At 42.4% G+C, this 18,520-nt stretch overlaps 1 protein-coding gene across 1 annotated transcript in view; it reads right to left on the bottom strand.

Annotated features, from left to right (window-relative positions):
• The window catches only part of LOC124555372 (probable C-mannosyltransferase DPY19L1), a 222,190-nt gene that overhangs the window by 161,790 nt on the left and 41,880 nt on the right, over positions 1-18,520 (bottom strand). The window contains exon 4 of the mRNA XM_047129261.1: positions 14,160-14,374. Coding sequence (XP_046985217.1) covers positions 14,160-14,374 — 215 coding nt within the window. The remainder of the gene's footprint in view (positions 1-14,159; positions 14,375-18,520) is intronic.

The following is an 18,520-nucleotide window of genomic DNA, read 5'->3' on the forward strand; positions in this document are numbered from 1 at the left end:
AAACAAGACGTGGACCACTGCCAGGCATGAACCACAGCGACAATGAGGTGAGTCCTTGTGACACAATAGGTGACTGTGAGTCAGCCAAGTATGGCCAACATGGAACCAGCAAAGAACAATGGAGTCCTTGTGAGAGGCTCACATGGAGCACCTCCACACATTCTTCATTTCCTTTACCATATGTAACTTGTTCAGCGGAGTCAGGGAGTGCCATTCTGTAGTCCAGAGCCCAAACACTTTGCGGCATAATACTGATCGAAGATCAGATTCCGGTATGCCCGTCTCCAGATGCAGTTTAAAAGTAGCTTCTTTGGCTAGCCCGTCAGCAAGTTAGTTTCCCAGGATTCCCAGTGTCCTAGGGTCTATATGAAGACCACTGACCCTCCACATTGTTTGAGTACGTAAACAGGCTGTTGGATGGCGAGGGTAGCACTGGTTGAGACCTTGTAAGATGCTCAAGAAGTCACTACAAATGAGGAAGGACTCCCCAGCGCAGGAATGGATATGCTCAAGTGCACAAGAGATGGCTACTAGCTCTACGGTGAAAATGCTGCAGCCATCTGGCAAGGAGCACTGTTCAGTATGTTCTGCATGAGCAAAAGCGAACCCAACCATCAAGTCATCAGAGTAAACTACCTCTGAACGTTGGAACACATCAAGAATAGAGAGAAACAGGCACCCAAGAGTGGCAGGGTGAACTGAGTGTTCTGGGCTTGTGAGAGGTCCACACAAAACCTGCGGCTGAGTTATACAACATGGAGGTGTACGTGAGTGGACCTGCAGGAAAGGGGGTAGAGGGAATGACTTGAGTTCAGCGAGAAGGGACTAGACACAGACTGCAGTTATAATCTCCAATCTGGGCCGCCATTGTGGGAGACAAATCAAACTCCACAATGGTGTATAGGGCCCAGCATCTGCAATGCTGAGGGCAGTGCTGAACCATATGCGAGGCTCCCATAGTCAGGACAGGACTGGACACGCTTTGTACAGCTGCAACAGTGTAGGGCCACCTGCACCCCAGTCAGTGTGACTCAGGCATCAAAGAATGTTAAGGTGCTGCCAGCACTTGTGCTTAAGCTCACGAAGATGGGGAAGCAAGTTAAGCAGGCATCGAAAACCAGTCCTAAAAAGCAAAAAGAGTCCATGACATTAAGGAGAGGGTCATCAAGATAAGTAGTAGGTGTGGGTGAACTGTGCAATGGCAATAGAAATGTATGATGCAAGTCTTGGCAGCTGAAAACCGAAAGCCGTGGGCGCACCTTTCATATAAGAAGGGTGATACTGAGGACCTCACGGCTGCTGTCAGACCATTAATGACCACTAAAAAGAGTTGGACACTCAGTGCAGAGCCCTGCAGGACCCCATTTTCTTGGATATGGGTGGGTACTGTGTAAAGCACCAAATCGAACTCTGAAGGTGCGGTGCGGCAAAAAGTTCTGTATAAAAATCGGGAATGGGCCCTGGAGATCCCACTCGTGCACAAGTAGCAAGGATGTGGTGTCACCAAGTGGTGTCATAGGCTTTCGTCACGTCAAAAAAGATGGCAATAAGGTGATGATGGTGGAAAAAGGCGGTTCAGATGGCAGACTCCAGGTATACCAAGTTGTCAGTGATGAAGTGACCTTGGCATAAACCACCCTGAGATAGAGCCAGAAGGCCCCCGAGACTCAAGGAGCCAACAAAACTGCCAGCTCACCACATATTCAAGCAGCTTGCACAGAATGTTGGTGAGGCTAATAAGATGATAGCTAATCGTATCTAGTGAGTTCTTATCACAGTTTAGCACTGCAACAATGATACTTCCTTGCCACTACGATGGGAGTTCACCATCACTCCAGATGCGGTTGAGACAGAAAGGAGGTGGTACTGGTAATCCACTGACAGATGTTTAATCAATTGGTGATGGATGTGCCGTGGCAAAGGGGTTGTGTCAGGACAATCTGCAAGGGCACTGAGAAATTCCCACTCACTGAACAGAGCACTGTATGGTTCAGGGTGGCATGCAGTAACATCTACATCTACATTTATGCTCCGCAAGCCACCCAACGGTGTGTGGCGGAGGGCACTTTACGTACCACTGTCATTACCTCCCTTTCCTGTTCCACTCGCGTATGGTTCGCGGGAAGAACGACTGCCGGAAAGCCTCTGTGCGCGCTTGAATCTCTCTAATTTTACATTCAAGATCTCCTCGGGAGGTATAAGTAGGGGGAAGCAATATATTCGATACCTCATCCAGAAACGCACCCTCTTGAAACCTGAACAGCAAGCTACACCGCGATGCAGAGTGCCTCTCTTGCAGAGTCTGCCCCTTGAGTTTGCTAAACATCTCTGTAACGCTATCACACTTAGCAAATAACCCTGTGACAAAACGCACCGCTCTTCTTTGGATCTTCTCAATCTTCTCTGTCAACCCGACCTGGTACGGATCCCACATTGATGAGCAATACTCAAGTATAGGTCGAACGAGTGTTTTGTAAGCCACCTCCTTTGTTGATGGACTACATTTTCTAAGGCAATGAATCTCAACCTGGCACCCGCCTTATCAACAATTAATTTTATATGATCATTCCACTTCAAATCATTCCGCACGCATACTCCTAGCTATTTTACAGAAGTAACTGCTACCAGTGTTTGTTCCGCTATCATATAATCATACAATAAAGGATCCTTCTTTCTATGTATTCGCAATACATTACATTTGTCTATGTTAAGGGTCAGTTGCCTATCCGCTGGAGATCTTTCTGCATTTTGCTGCAATTTTCTAATGCTGCAACTTCTCTGTATACTAGAGCATCATCCGCGAAAAGCCGCATGGAACTTCCGACACTATCTAAAAGATAAGTGTTGTCGTTCCACCTGCTGTTTTAGGGTACAAAAGGTGGGGTGGTAATTCCCAGATGCAGAGGTTTGAGCATAATGCTCTGTGATTGCATCTGGGTTGGTATATACAGCTCCTTGTGTGGAAATCCCAGGTATACCTGCAGGGGCCTGATATCCATAATGGCACCTGGGCTTAGTCCACACCTGGGAAGGAGAGGTTTGTGTTCCAATGGTGGAGACATAATGTTCCCAGCACCCCTGATTCTGTGTTCTGATTAGTTGACAGACCTGGGCGCAGAGCCATTTGAAGGCAATGAGGTGCTCCATTGATGAGTACTGCTTATGACATTATAGGGCCCACCTACGATCCTGAATGGCCGCAGTGGTTTCCAGCGACCACCAAGGCACAATCTTTCACTGGGGGCAACCTGAGGAACAAGGGATTGCCAATTCAGCTGCAGAAACAATGATGGTAGTAACATTATGGATAACCACAATGATGTTACCAAGCAATGGAGATTCAACGATGGTTGCAGAGGTGAAAGCGTCCCAGTCAGCCTGATGCTGGGGGAGGGACAGGAAGAGCGGAAAGTGATCACTACCACACAAGTCATCGTGAGCTCTCCAGAGGATAGAGAGCAGAAGGTCAGGGCCATAACCTGAGAGATCAGTGGCCATTATGTGCCACATGCCACTCTGAAATGAGCGGGGGCACCTGTATTTATATGGCACAGGTTGATTTGAGCTGGTGGAGTCTTGATACCTTTACTACAGCCAGTAATCTTGGTTCCACCCCACAAAGGGTTATAGACATTGAAATCATCCAAAAGTAGGAAGGTGGGGGGGAGTTGAGGAATTAGTGCCGACAATACACGTTGTGGTACTTCACCATCTGGAGGAAAATAGATGTTGCAGATGGTAGTTTCCTGCATTGCCCCCACCCTCACAGCTACAGCTTCTAAAGATGTTTGAAGGGGCACAGGTTCGCTATATACAAAGGTAAGGACATATATACATACTCCACCTGACACCCCGTTATAGTCATTACGATTTTTGTAACACCTCCAATAGCCACTAACGACAGATGTCGGCATTACTGGAATCCAGGTTTCATGAAGGGCAACACTAAAAGCAGGTGTACTGCTTAAAGAGTTGTCATAACTCAGCCAGGTGGGGGGGAAAAACCTCCACAATTCCACTGGAGGATGACACTTTCTGTAGTCTGAGAAGGCACGAAGGGGCCAAGGAGGCAGTTTACGCCTCAGGGTTACATGCTGCCACTTGTTGAGGGCTTGTGGTCTCAGTGACAATTGGTTCTGAGGCTCCAGGTGCATCTGGGTCCTCGGGGGACGCTAGGATCCCCACTTCAGCCTCAGAATTGGAGCCTGACATAAGTGGCAGTGTGGGGGCCACTGGAATCTCTTTCTTCTTAATAGGCTTCTTCATTCTGTCCTCTCACTTGTCTTTCAGTTTCTCTGGCTGGGAGGTATACTCAGAGTTTGTCTCATGAACCGATGATCATTGTGAAGCTCTACAACCAACAGCTTATGGCTCCTTCAGCCACTGGCTGCTGTCTGGCTACACAGCAGCAGAAACTTTGGAAGGCTGTGTCCTGAGAGATCCCTTCCTTGTGAGAGGAGCCAGAGGAGATTGTTTCTTCTCTGGGGCTGAGGAGTGGAGACCAATGTCCCCGATGGCTGGGGGAGTGGGGGCATTGCTCCTGAAGTAGATGTTAGGGGAGGGGAGCAACGGGAGGAGGAGTGCCCCCAACCATAAAGGGAGCAGGCATTGCCTGACAGCCCTGAGGGCCTACTATACGAGGCACAGCAGGCATGGTTACTGTTGTCTGACAGGGTGATGTCGTCATAGGTACAGTGTATGACAAGATCATGAAGACAGGGTGTAGGCAAGCATACGTCTTTTTTGCTTCTGTGTAGGTCAGTCTATTCCATTATTTTCCTCTCTGTCTGAAAAATAGTGCATTCCAGTGAACAGGGGGAGTGGTGCTCTCCACAGTTGACATAAATGGGAGGAGGGGCACAAGAAATGTTTGCGTGTGATGGATGTACATAGTCCCGACACGTGGGGCTAGTGTTACATCAAGAGAACATGTGCCAAAATTTCCAGCATTTGAAACACTACCTAGGGAGAGGAACGTAGGGTTTAATGCCACACAACTAGCCCATCACCTTGACCTTTCCAGGCAACAAATCACCTTCAAAGACCAAGATGAAGGCACTGGTAACAATCTTGTTGTCATTAGGTCCACTACACTACTGACGAAGTGTACTCCTTGAGGCTGAAGATTGGCATGCAACTCATTATTGGACTACAAGAGGAGACCTCTATGGGATATATTCCCCTGGACCATGTTTAAGCTCTTATGGGGGGGGGGGGGGGGGGGGGGGGAAGTGGGGGTGATGGAAACCGGGACATCACCTAGCTTGTCACAGGCAAGCAATACATGCAACCAGGTAGGGAATAATTTTTTTATCAATACCAACTCATTTCACATTATGGACATTCCCGCCACTTCCTCGAACTTGAATTAAGTTCTACACAAAAAACAGAGGCTTTGTTGTTAAAAAGGATTCCCCATCAGATCTGGCACAAACTAAGTAAGGAGGAGAATATGTCTGTCCTTGATCTTTAGCCCTGCATTCTTCCCCTGGGGTAGCCAGGGAACGGAATGATCTGGGGTCACATCTGTCAGCATTATACTGGCCTTTTCCACGCTTAAGAGACTGCTAGGGCCATTCAACCACCAGTGTCGGACAACTTCATCTGCTTCATTGTGGGTCATCTGCCCTGATGCTTCCTACTCTGATCATGGGCTCTCCCCACGGAGACCACTCAGCCACACCAAAAGCCACCTGGCACGTTGGCCATTGCCACGAGTCCTGATGGCTCAAGAAGACAAGCATCTACTCCTTGGCGTAAGTGGGGAGTTTGCAGCTCAGGCATAAACAGTGCGATCCCTGTGTCATCAGGGGGCTACAACCAAGAGGGCACATGATGACCCCTTCACGACGTCTGGCTACCTTGGTGAATAAAGGCGTGAAAGGATCCATCATTATCATGGGTGCAGAAGAGGACTGCAGATAGGATGTAGATGATGCACCCCATAAGGTATATATATAAACAGCTGGATTACAGGTGGACCAGCAGAGCCACAACAATAACAGGTGCAGAAGATCTCAGTGCACAATGGATATATGCTGCACCACGTAAGGTGTCCTTCCCCAAATGGCCCACACTTCTGAAAAATATGGAAAGTGTGGAGGTGAAACCCTAATGGGGACCATAATACTGACAGTCAAAAAGTAAGAGACTCCTTTTAGTCACCTATTGAGACAGGCAGGAATACCTGGAGTCTCTTCAAGCTCCCGAACCTGCAGGGGTGAAATCATGTTCAGCAATGTCTATGGAGCTGGTTGATATTCAATGGAACTGGAATTAGACCACCAATATCTTTCTTCCAGCCACACTTGACCTGGTCTTTTTAATATGCCATCCACATTTGAAGTTGCAGATAAGTTCTATATGCATGATATTGATCTGCATCCCTTGTTGGCGGCAGGTGCGTTAAGCCAAATGGCTCTGAGCACTAAGGGACTTAACATCCGAGGTCATGAGTCCTGCGCCAAGCCAAATTTGGTGTTTATAGCCCCTTTAGAACAGCAAGGATATCGCAACTAATCTACAGAACTGTTCAAGTCACCTCCATAAACTGCCACAAGGAAATTTTCAGTTGCTTCCACAATCTTCTCTTTTTCTGCAGCTGATTATTTGAAAATAGAAAAACTTTTATTGGGGGAAGCATCACTCTGAAGTGTGGTGCAAAATATAATTTTCTCCTACCAAACAGAGCAGAGGTGGTATCAAAACCACTTATTGCATGGAGAAATATTTTCCACAATATCTTTATAACTGAAGGTTATTTTGAAATACAGTGCATCTCCTTTTTTACCCCTTCCAGATTTGCAAAAGGACACATTATCTTGTGCTAAAGCAGTCACCATACAAAAATATCAATGCCTTCTCCAATAACAACAAAACAGTCATGTTTGGAAGACATGGAAATGACAGTTTTCACAATTAACACATCAGCATCTTCTATTGCCTGCTTGGTGACTATATCTCCTCGCTAAAATTCCTTCTGAAGCATTGAGATGAAGCAGGACCCCCCCCCCCCCCCCCCCCCCAATTTGATAACAATTTGTCCTATGGCATCTGTGGAAACATGGTACCATCAAAGAACTTCTACACAAGATCGTAGCCTGGAACGACAAGCTCTTTTGGCGCTTTTTTTTAATTTTTTTTTCTGTGAGATACCCATCAAAGACTACCACAGAATTTTGTCAATGATATCACTATATCTACGTCACAAATCCTGGTAGAATCCTGAAGTGATGCAGTCCTTCAACAAAGGAAATTGCTTACAATATGTTAGTTCGTCCAGTCTTAGAGTATTGTTCACCTGTATGGGACCCTTACCAGTTGGGATTCATTCAAGAGATTGAAAAGGTCCAAAGAAGAGTAGCAAGATTTGTGACTGGTACATTTAGTCATCGTGAGAGCATTACAAATCTCATAGAAAGTTTGAAGTGGGATACACTTGCAGATAGATGACGCACTAAACGGAAGGTGCTGCTCACTAAATTCCGAAATCCAATCTTCGCCTACGATGTAGAGCATATATTATTACCACCAACTTTCAAATCGTGCAATGATCACCATTCAAAGATAATGGAAAATAGAGCTCGTACTGAGACATTCAGACAGTCGTTTTTCCCTCGTGCGATCCGCAAGTGGAACAGAGGGGGGGAAATATGACTTTGGCACGAATTGTGCGCCACACACCGCTTGGTGGCTAGCAGAGTATATATGTAGATGTAAATGTAGATGTAGATGTAGACAAATCTTTCAAAATTACCAGAAAAACATTCACTTAAATTTCAGTGAACTCTGTGTAGTACGTAACCACCATCTACTACATCATCTTTCCTCTTTCCCCTTTCTATGTCATTTGGTAATGGCGAGAAGGCAGAGTAAAATGTGGATGTTGTCCCTTTTTGAATGCCTTCCTCAGAAAAAAAGACACAATGGAAAGGGAGCAAGTTCATATTCGATGTAAAAAATGGTTCAAATGGCTCTGAGCACTATGGGACTTAACATCTGAGGTCATTAGTCCCCTAGAACCTAGAACTACTTAAACCTAACTAACCTAAGGACATCACACACACCCATGCCCGAGGCAGGATTCGAACCTGCGACAGGAGCGGTCGCGCGGTTCCAAACTGAAGCGCCTAGAACCGCTCGGCCACACTGGCCGGCATTTGATGTATTTTTTCAAATTGTCATCAGAGGGCTTTGAGACAATCACCCTGTGGAAAAGCTTTAAAGGCTCCAGAGCTACTTTTCCTTTCTTTTCCTACTTCCTATTTTTAAAGTGTATTTTTTTGAAAGGTGAGTATACATAAAAGTGTCGAAAATTTGCGTTTTCTTTTTTGAAAATACTTATTCCCCAAAGATTACATGACTCTCATGAACTACACGTGTGTGTGTGTGTGTGTGTGTGTGTGGTGTTTGAGAGAGAGAGAGAGAGAGAGAGAGAGAGAGAGAGATATTTGCTTAAGTGATGTGTGTTTTCCTTTCTTTCCTGAAGAAGGCTTTGGCTGAAGTCTTGAGATGTAACAGTCTTTCTGTTGTGCCTGTCTGCAACTCAATGTGTCATCTTTACAGTGAGTAATAATCTATCATTTTCATAGTTGTTGAATAAATCTACTCTTAGACTTAAATGACAGCTTTTTATTAAGTCAACAATTGCAACAGAACATCTCTTTGCTTTTGCCGAGTTTCAGATGGCAAAAGATCAATGATAATGTTAAAGAATGACATGTTTTGTAGCCATTTGGGAGTAATAAATATAACAAACTGCCAAACAAACAAAAAGAATACCTAAAGGATAATTATAAGAATGTCTGTAGTGAATGTAGTACATACTGCCAAAGCACACACCTTATTTGCCTGGAGACAGGGGGGAACACACACACACACACACACACACACACACACACACACACACACACACACACACACAGAGACACCATTTACATATTGCTGAGACAAATTGGTCTATAAGTACAATCTGTTGCATGTATCAAGTGTCTCAAAATAAGTAACAATAAACAAAAACCTGGAAAGTCAATTACAATTTTAAATAACTTACTTATTTGTCATTCCATTGTTTAATGCTGCTTCCACTTTGTGTGTGTGTGTGTGTGTGTGTGTGTGTGTGTGTGTGTGTGTGTGTGGTCTCATAATGCTGTTTATAAGTGTTTCAAAATGGAGAAACAGGGACAGTGTGTAATGGTCAGTTGAATTTAAAGTGGTCAGACATCTCTTGAAGAAAAACACATGGGAGCATCCCAAAACTGCAACCACAGAGGAAACCACTGAGATGTTAATTCAGCAATGGACAGTAACCAATGGAAAGTATATTACAAATAGCAACTACTGCATGAATATCAGACGAAAGAGTGTTACACACTTGACAGAAGTAATTAGCTATGTGAATGCTTTGTGCAAGATGGGCACTGCATTTGTCGAATACTGATCAAAAGCAAATATAAAAATGACTTCCTCAGCAATTTACTGCTACAACTAGACCCCAACTGATTTTGTGTGCCACTTTCTAACTGGTGATGAGACATAGGTCCCTCACTTGATGCCAAGAACAAAACAGCAATCAAAGCAGTAGGTGGGATATGGTGGCACTACATCAATAAATGAGAAATCAATCTAGCAGCAAAATTATCATTGGGGCTTTCTTTGTCATACAAAAGATTTTCTAAATCATTATTGTGCAAGCAGTGAAACAACAATTGGTGAATGCAACCCAAGTCGCCTCCACCAAATAAGTGAAAAACTACAGGAAGGTCTTAGACTACAAAACTGAAAATACATGTGTCATTGCCCCAAAATCAGTTTGAACACTATGGAACTTTACCAAGTGTGGTCCTATTGGGAATGTAGTAGACCCTTACCTTAGTTCAACCTTTGAACTGACTGACCCAACAAGTTATAAGAGTACATACAGCTTAATATGAGCTCCAACCCACAGTTAAAACTGACATTTTTCACATTAACAAATTATTGTCAGTAAGTGGCAAGTGATAGAAAAAAATCCTTGGACTGACCTGGGATGCAACCCTAGACCTTGTGTTTGTAATTTAGCGCTTATTCACTCAACCAAGCCACACTTTGAAACTGAAACATGCCATGTTTAAACATTCACTTTATTCCCCAGAGTTGGTACGCTTTTCTTTCCTACTATTTTGGCTCGGAAAAGCTTTAAGTTCAGTGAAATGGTTATGGTAGTCATCTACTGGTATTTTGTAGATGGAATCTCCTTACTGGAAAAACATTGGACAAAGTGCATTAACCTAAAAGGTAACAATGTCAAAAATAATTTTGAACCAAAAATACTTTCACTTCAGGTCTAAGACCACTTCACCTTGCTCTAATATGTGGTATCTGTTGGTGAAAATATTACTCTTGTGGACAGTATCCACAGGCAGCTACTGACAACTTTGCAGAGCAGGAGTATCTCCCACATGAAAAGAAGACTGATACCTCCTAGAACAGCAGTGGAGAAGCAATGCCACTAACCTACACAATTTAAATCACTTTATCCCTCCCGCATTAAACTGTAACCTTAACAGACAGAATAGAAATGAAATTTCCTGGATTGCTGTTCATTGTTTGATTCCCAAAAAATGTGGATGGTAGAGGTGTCCAGTGTGTGTTAGTCATCCTAATTTCAGCTTACTCAGCCTAATAGGTGGGCCACAAATCCTTCACTTATTTTGCTATTTATTTTAGACTGAAGAAGCAATGCTGTTGAAATGGAATCATTGCTCCCCAATTTGTCATTTTTTATTTTAATGTAAGAATGAATATAAATTAGTATTTGGAACATCTACATGTTCATCTTCCTAAGCAACAATTTGCCATTGCATTAATGAGACCAGACATGAGAGAAACACTATTGAAAAAGAAAGTTGTTCACAAAGACTGCATCCTTGAGATCAAATTGGCAACAGTTTATATATTCTTGCTATAGAAACTTTGGGCTGAAAAGTTCTGCAGCTTTTGACAGTGCACTTCCTAGTTTCTCAACCATGAATTCTGCCCGAAATGAAAGAAAATTTCCACTGTAGGTGGTAAAGTTGTATTTAATTCAATAATTGTTGACAAAATTTGGCTGCACCAATTCAGCCATAAATCAAAACAGCAGAAAAGCATTTGGTCTCCCCACTCAGTGAAAGAAAAATGGGCATGAGAAGTGAGAAAGCAAACATTGTGAACATTCTTAGCCAGAAGTGACTACATTGCTTCCAATGTTGTGGATAAAGGCAACTTCAGGTTTCAAGAATAGATGTTTGAAATCAGGTCCACGCGGAACCCAGCTCTATCATGACAATGTTCCAGCTTTCTGTGTGATGAAAACAAAGTCTCTGATGGAGGAGTCTCAGGCCCACGCATCCATCTTATAGCCCTGATTAAGCTCCAGGCAATGTCATCCTATTCCATATAGCAACGAAAATCACCTGCAGTAAACCAATCTTAGCTCCATATGCCGCTGTCAGTGTCCTTAAAAAGACCTCCCAAGAAATCTACCATGAAGTCATCAACAAGTGTTTTGAGCTGATGCATAGGTACATAGGAAACCATGAATAGCACTTTGAGAAGATGGACAGGCGTGAATTTCAAAAAGATAGTTACTATGTTAGAAGTCTAAAAACTTTTGAGTGTCCATTGTATGTAAGAAGACTTTTAATTCAAGAGTATTTGCAGATCCACAAAGCAAGATTAGACTACTGTATGTTGATTATCACTTTTTGGCAGCACTTCAGTAGGATGAAGATGGCAGGGTCGATCAAATGGCCAACTGGATCAATATTAAAGTTAACCAGCACAGTGAACCCAATATAAAGTCACTTTCACTTCAAAGATTCAGGCTGTTTGAGAATCTGCAGTATCATAGAGGCCAGGGAGAAACTGCAGTTAGCACAAGAATGTCCAAATATGGACTTACTTTGAGTAGTCATAACTTTAATATCACATAAAATGAGGCTACCACAGAAGCAAACAGGTTTTAAAATGAAGACTTTGTACAGAAATGCATATGAAAAGCTTGGCAGTGTTATTTTTCACAGCAGTGGCATGCAAATAATTTTCTCTTTGGCTGGAAAGTTCAACAAAAAGTGCTGATTTGTGCACCAGCGTAATCACAGCTGCAAACCAATAAACTGTTGAAATTTACTGAGTATAGAGCAAAATGTCCCACTGTGTGAGACGAAGACAAAATTTCAGGCAGCCAGTGCCCTGGAAGTTGCATTACGGCACTCAACCTCCAGATGTTGCAGCTCACCTTCTCAAAACGCATTAGAAACATGGAAAGTGTGTAACTAGGATTGAATGCTGTAACGGAACCTATTACAGACTTTACTTTACCGAAGTATGCGATACCCTCCAAATTGAACCAGTTTAACCAGTATTTATGATTATAGAAAAGTTATTGTGTATGTTAACAATGATTGCATAACATGTCTCCATAAACAGTCAACCCATTAAATTATACTGAATAACTGACCCACACAAAAGTTAATATCACTTGATCACTGATACAGCAAATGTCATCATGCAAAAACACTAAGTTCATCTTAAATAATTAATATGAAGTACGAAAAATAGTGGCCAACTCAAGTATTTTTGATCTCCTTAAATAAAAATCACCCAGTGAAACCTATTTGTTCACTAGGACCGTTTTCACTCAGTATTCACGTAAACACTCCTATTTTAGACGAAAACCAATGTAATTCTGAATAATTCATGTTATTTACTTATTTATGCAAATTAGAGAAGTCAATTGACAAACTTCTAAAAAAACTGCCTTTTTGTAACAAAGAATTATTCTGTCAAGTCAAAAAATCTGTCTGTCATTTTGATAAACTGTTAAATTATGTCACTTGATACAAATTAATAACTTTTCTGCACAAATTACAATAGCAGATGTACATGTGACTTGTAAACTATACCTCTTTTTAGTAGTTCTTTGACAAGGTTATAAATACAAGCAGCAAGAAGGGTCGGGAGCGCAGTCGGAATGTCACTTTTGTAAAGTGTGTTTGTGTGTTATTGTTCGAGGTGGATAAACAATGCAAAGAACATGTAAAAGAAGTACTACTTTGTGTTGTGTCATTGTCTTTGGTGGACAGTGGAATTAAGATGGCCACCAGAGTAATAAATAATTGAAGTTTAAATATTTGTTGGTTTCGCTCATTATTTATCATCAGAAGCACATCAAAAACACGGGACCTCATCTTTTTACCCCTAGACAACCAGATTTAGAGCCAGCATCAAGACACAGCAGCGATCCAGCAAGCAGCAGCGACTACCACAATGCATTTTAATGGCGCCAACCTAACATCAAGTGCTAACAAGCTCCGTAAATGGGAGTGAAATAGTGCAATTATAGCAATATCTACGACTAGGCGACCATTACAATACCCAAACAAAACTGTGACTACTACTGAATGTGCAACAGCACTTGCTTTTCATTTCACTCATTATAGCTACCTGGTATTTTTGAAAACAAAAAGAGACAAAAAACAAAAACAAAAACAAAAAAGGAACTCTACAATCCAAGGACCACACGATGCTGACCAGGCACCATGTTACTCTCTGCTGAAGACATCATCTGGACGACGTACGGAGCGGCATGGAGTACGGATACCATTTTCCCAGCCATTGTCAGCTATCCAGACCTCGGACATGTTCCTTTCCACTCAAACAGCTCATCAATCCTTCTCATGCAGCTGCATACTCATAGACCTTGTTAGAATTCTCCCATCAAGGAAATATTCCTGGTAGTACCACAAACTGAACCCAGATCGTCTACATGACAGTCAGATGCATTGACTGCTCAGCTATGGTGGCAGACATACTTCTCTTGTACGTCCCCATAAATTAAATAACTCATACATTCCCTAACATACACTTTTAATCAATCCCCATCACTTCAGAACAGATCTTTACATACTTCAGAGTGTAAATCCTTTTTAGTAATATCCTTAGTGACATGTCTTTAATACCATTCATGACACTTCAACAGCAGTGCAATTTATACTGATATTAGTGACCATACAAATAAATTTCTTTTGCAGGGACTTTTTATCAACATTTAACATGAATAATGTAGTAAGCTAACAATGAATCAGGTATCAAAAGCCATAGATAAAAAAAAACATGCTGAGTTACATTTAACATACCTTACAGTATATCCAAAAAGGAATATTACAGTCACAGTGAGGCCAGCACAAAGCCACACAAAGTTTAAGTAGAAATATGTTGGCTCCCCCATTCCTTCACAGCTATTAACAGGAGGCAGATCATTACCTCTATCAACAGGCCAACATTGTTCCCCAGGCAAGGACCACTCTTCCATTCCCACTCGGTATAAACGGTACAGTGCCCCAATAACAAGCTGTTCAGCATGAAAAGACACATTTAAGTAGAGAGCACCTAATGATATATATGGGGTTACATTAAAATAACATTCCACAACTCTGCATCACTTCTCTCTCCCTCTCTCTCTCTCTCTCTCTCTCTCTCTCTCTCTCACACACACACACACACACACACACACACACACACACACACACAAATTAGTTTTATAACAATGATTTGCAAGTTTGTCACATATCAACCACCCAAGGAAACCACGGTGGCATTATGTTTTAATAATCATAAGTACCATAATCAGGTATCTATTAGTGACATCCCTCAGATCCTGCCCCCCAATTCTACATTACCTACTATGACAATTCAGGTTAATTATTGGCCCCACCTATAAATAAAGGCCATTCAACTGACTTATGAACATACAAAAGTGCACACCAAGTTACCAAAGAGAAGGATACTACACAGAAAAAAGTTTGTTTTATTGTTATTGTCTGTCTGAACAGGATATCTCCTCCATCAAGCTTTGAAAGCTGTCTGTTCCTTTAGTAGAAAGAAGGAAAGAAGAAAAAAGTTAAGCTACACATATTTTCACAATAAGGACACAAGGGCATTACTGACAGACAACAAGCTCAGACTGGACACTGATAAAACATGAAATTAGCTGTAGTCTTTTCATAGAAATAGTCCTGCATTTGCTTCATGTGAAACTTGGCTACGCTAACTGCAGAAAACCGTATCTGTAGAGCCAGACGAGAATTTCAACTCTGTTCCTCTTGATTATTAGCCCCTTAAACCACATTCACTCAGTCCTTCAAGGAATCACCTGTTATTTTACACTGTTAATACATTATATCAACCAAAGCAGCTAACTTCTCCACATATACAGGTTTTTATCATTGAGGAACATGCCAGCAAGTGTTGGCAGATTTTGTCATCAAAATTATATAGCTAAGGTACTTTTCCTGAATTCCAAAATAATTTGCTATAAAGCCATTCTAGAAGTTAAACAGTAACATCAACTTACTTTTTATTGTTTAATGTGAAGGCATTATAAATACGTCAGTTTTATGAGGTTTAATTTTCCAGTATCCATTTTCAGCTTTATAACAGAAGTAGATTTTTTCCATTAAAAGTTTCTTGCCTACTTGTCCTATGGCACCAATAACACACATATGTCTTTTACAGAGATTAATTCTAATTAAAATCAATAAAGTACTGTTAGTTGTTGTGCTTCAGTTATTGTTACAGAGGGAGACATACAGGACATTCTTCCTGCACTGAATGATATTACATATAGCAGTTTACTTTGCACTTCAACAATCAAGTTCCAAGACAATAAATAACTGTAGGAATTATTGTGAAATTTACAAGCTACTACCTGACACTACCCAGCACAAATGATGGGTGCTCTGAAGACCTCAAACCACGGCATCCATATCGTCTCAGATGCCGAGAGTCTGCAAACAGAAATGGAACACCTGCAATCTGTGTTCCTGAACAATGGATAATTCATCTCTGCAAGTACAGAGAGCACTACAGATGTACAGACGACAGCACAAAGAGGAGGATGAGGACTTCAAAACAACTGCTTGTCTACCATATACTGGAATCAGGCAGAATATTATGAAGATTTAAAGCTAAATTAATCTTTCACCCTTGAATTTTATCATGCGAAGACAAGTGAATTGGTATCAATGCGGCTAGCTTTCACCACAGAGGGCGTGCAGTGCAGCACACAGACTTGTAGCAGAAGTGCATGCACAACACCAACCACATAAAACCAGACATGTGCTGACAGGGTCATTGAAATGTGAACTCAGAGCATTTTCATCAGCATCCACCTGAAGATGGCCAGAAGACTCCGTTCCAAATATCATGGCAGGAAGTTGCAGATATTTGGCAGTTCTCTGAAAATTTTGTGGGGCAAGTGTACAAATTTATTGGCAAAGACTGTTCACATCATATCATTTCCCTTAGAATTCTGGCAACCATTTCTTTTAGTTTTATTATTTATTAACAATGCACCAAGGTTTTGTATGGGTACTAAGTATCTACAGCTGGACTTGTCTGGTGTAGTGATGATAAATTATACACTCAAACTTTCCTCATGAAGCAGTCTGCCTATTAATGAAAATCATATTGAATCCCTACAGTAGTGCCTGAGAGATTAGCCTTCACACATAGACAATAAAACCAGGTGGGGGTCTTTAATTTCTTCTTTATTGACTTCACTACTGGTTCTGAGGCACTGGGATATGGCTGAAACTGGTAGTGGAATCCTTGAAGTTCTCAACAGCAACTGGAGCAGTTTTCATCAATTAAATTAACAGTTGCAAAATCAGCACACCCTACAAACATGGATAAATAATTTATAATATGTATAGATAGCTCAGTGTGAAAACCGCCCATTTCTCTCTTCATGGACAATTCACTGGTACAGCTCATCAGCCTACCAGAACAGATATAGGCTTTTCTAAAGGGAAAAAATCAGGAGAAGCAGTATTTCCATGATTATGTCTCAATACTCAAGCCACTGTCTCTGATATTCTGAACATGATTTCATCACATCACCCCTAAATCATACATTACATCAAGAGGCACTGTAAAATTGTATTCACTATGGGAAAAATAGTATATGTCAATCATACTGCTGCTAGTTTCATATGCTGTCTGCAGAAATTTGCTTCATAGAAAGATACTGTGGTGTCACCGCCAGACACCACACTTGCTAGGTGGTAGTTTTAAATCGGCCGCGGTCCATTAGTACATGTCGGACCCGCGTGTCGCCACTGTGTGATCGCAGACCGAGCGCCACCACAAGGCAGGTCTCGAGATACGGACTAGCACTCGCCCCAGTTGTACGGACGACGTAGCTAGCGATGCATACTGACGAAGCCTCGCTCATTTGCAGAGCAGATAGTTAGAATAGCCTTCAGCTAAGTCAATGGCTACGACCTAGCAAGGCGCCACTAGTAACATTGCATGTATCTAAAGAGTCTCACTTGTATCGCCACAATCTCCAGATGTACCAAAAGGATGGATTAAAGTAAGTATTCCAGAAGCTACGTACTTTTCTTTATAGCATTCATTACGTATCCTGTTTCAGACCTCATGCCATCCTGCTTTAACTTAGCGCGTGCCTTTCGGCTTCCTCTCATTGTGTCTAGGCTGTCTTGTCTAGACACATCTTTGGCGACGAGTCAACAAAGGGTCTTGTTCTTTCTAATTGCTTACATTTACTTGTGTCATGGCTTCGCCAGATGTACTGTCCGAATTTTATCGCTTGCAGAATCAGCAGACGCAGGCGTTATTGGATGCCCTTGGACAGCTCGTCCAGGGTCAACGTGCACTGCAAAACGATGCGGCCGCCGCCGCTTCATCGCTACCGCAGCCACAACATGCAGTTGCACCACCATTCCGTAATTTTCAACCAGCTACGGAAACATGGACGGAGTGGTCACGCCAGTTTGGATTTCATCTCGCCGCCTACGGAATTCAAGGTAACTAGCGGCAGCCTCATTTATTGGCGTGTGGAGGGGTGCAAACGTACCGTGTGATAGTGAAATTATTTCCCCGACGCGACGTAGCAACTCTGTCCTACGAAGAAATTTTGTCAGCATTGGACGCCTATTTCAAAGAAACAGTTAATGTAGTTGCAAAGAGGTATACTTTCTTTCGTACGAAACGTACGGCCGGTCAGACTAATAGGGAGTGGGTTGCAACATTGCAAGGCCTTACGCGGGATTGTGCTTTTGAGTGCGAATGTGGACTCCCTTATTCAGATACTATGGTACGTGATGCAATTGCACAGAGCGTTTCTGATGTTCGTATACGGGAACAGATTTTGAAACTAGTTAATCCCTCCCTTCAACAAGTGATAGACATATTGGATAGACAAGACACGCTTGACTTTGCTCAGGAATCATTTGCAACTTTGCCAGCCGTGTGTAACATTAACCGGCCCGCCGGGCGCGCTGCGCGGACCGGTCAACTGCCCTCGCACACGTCCACGCAGCTGCCGCCATGCTCTAACCCAGGTGTGCCGCGACAGCATACAACTGCAGTGAAAGCATGCCCGCGGTGTGCTACTACACATTCGCGTGAAAATTGCCCGTCACACCAAGCTATTTGCTTTTTCTGTAATAAAAAAGGACATGTTCAAAGTGTT

This window comes from Schistocerca americana, chromosome X, assembly GCF_021461395.2.
Source record: "Schistocerca americana isolate TAMUIC-IGC-003095 chromosome X, iqSchAmer2.1, whole genome shotgun sequence".
Taxonomy (NCBI): Eukaryota; Metazoa; Arthropoda; class Insecta; order Orthoptera; family Acrididae; genus Schistocerca; species Schistocerca americana.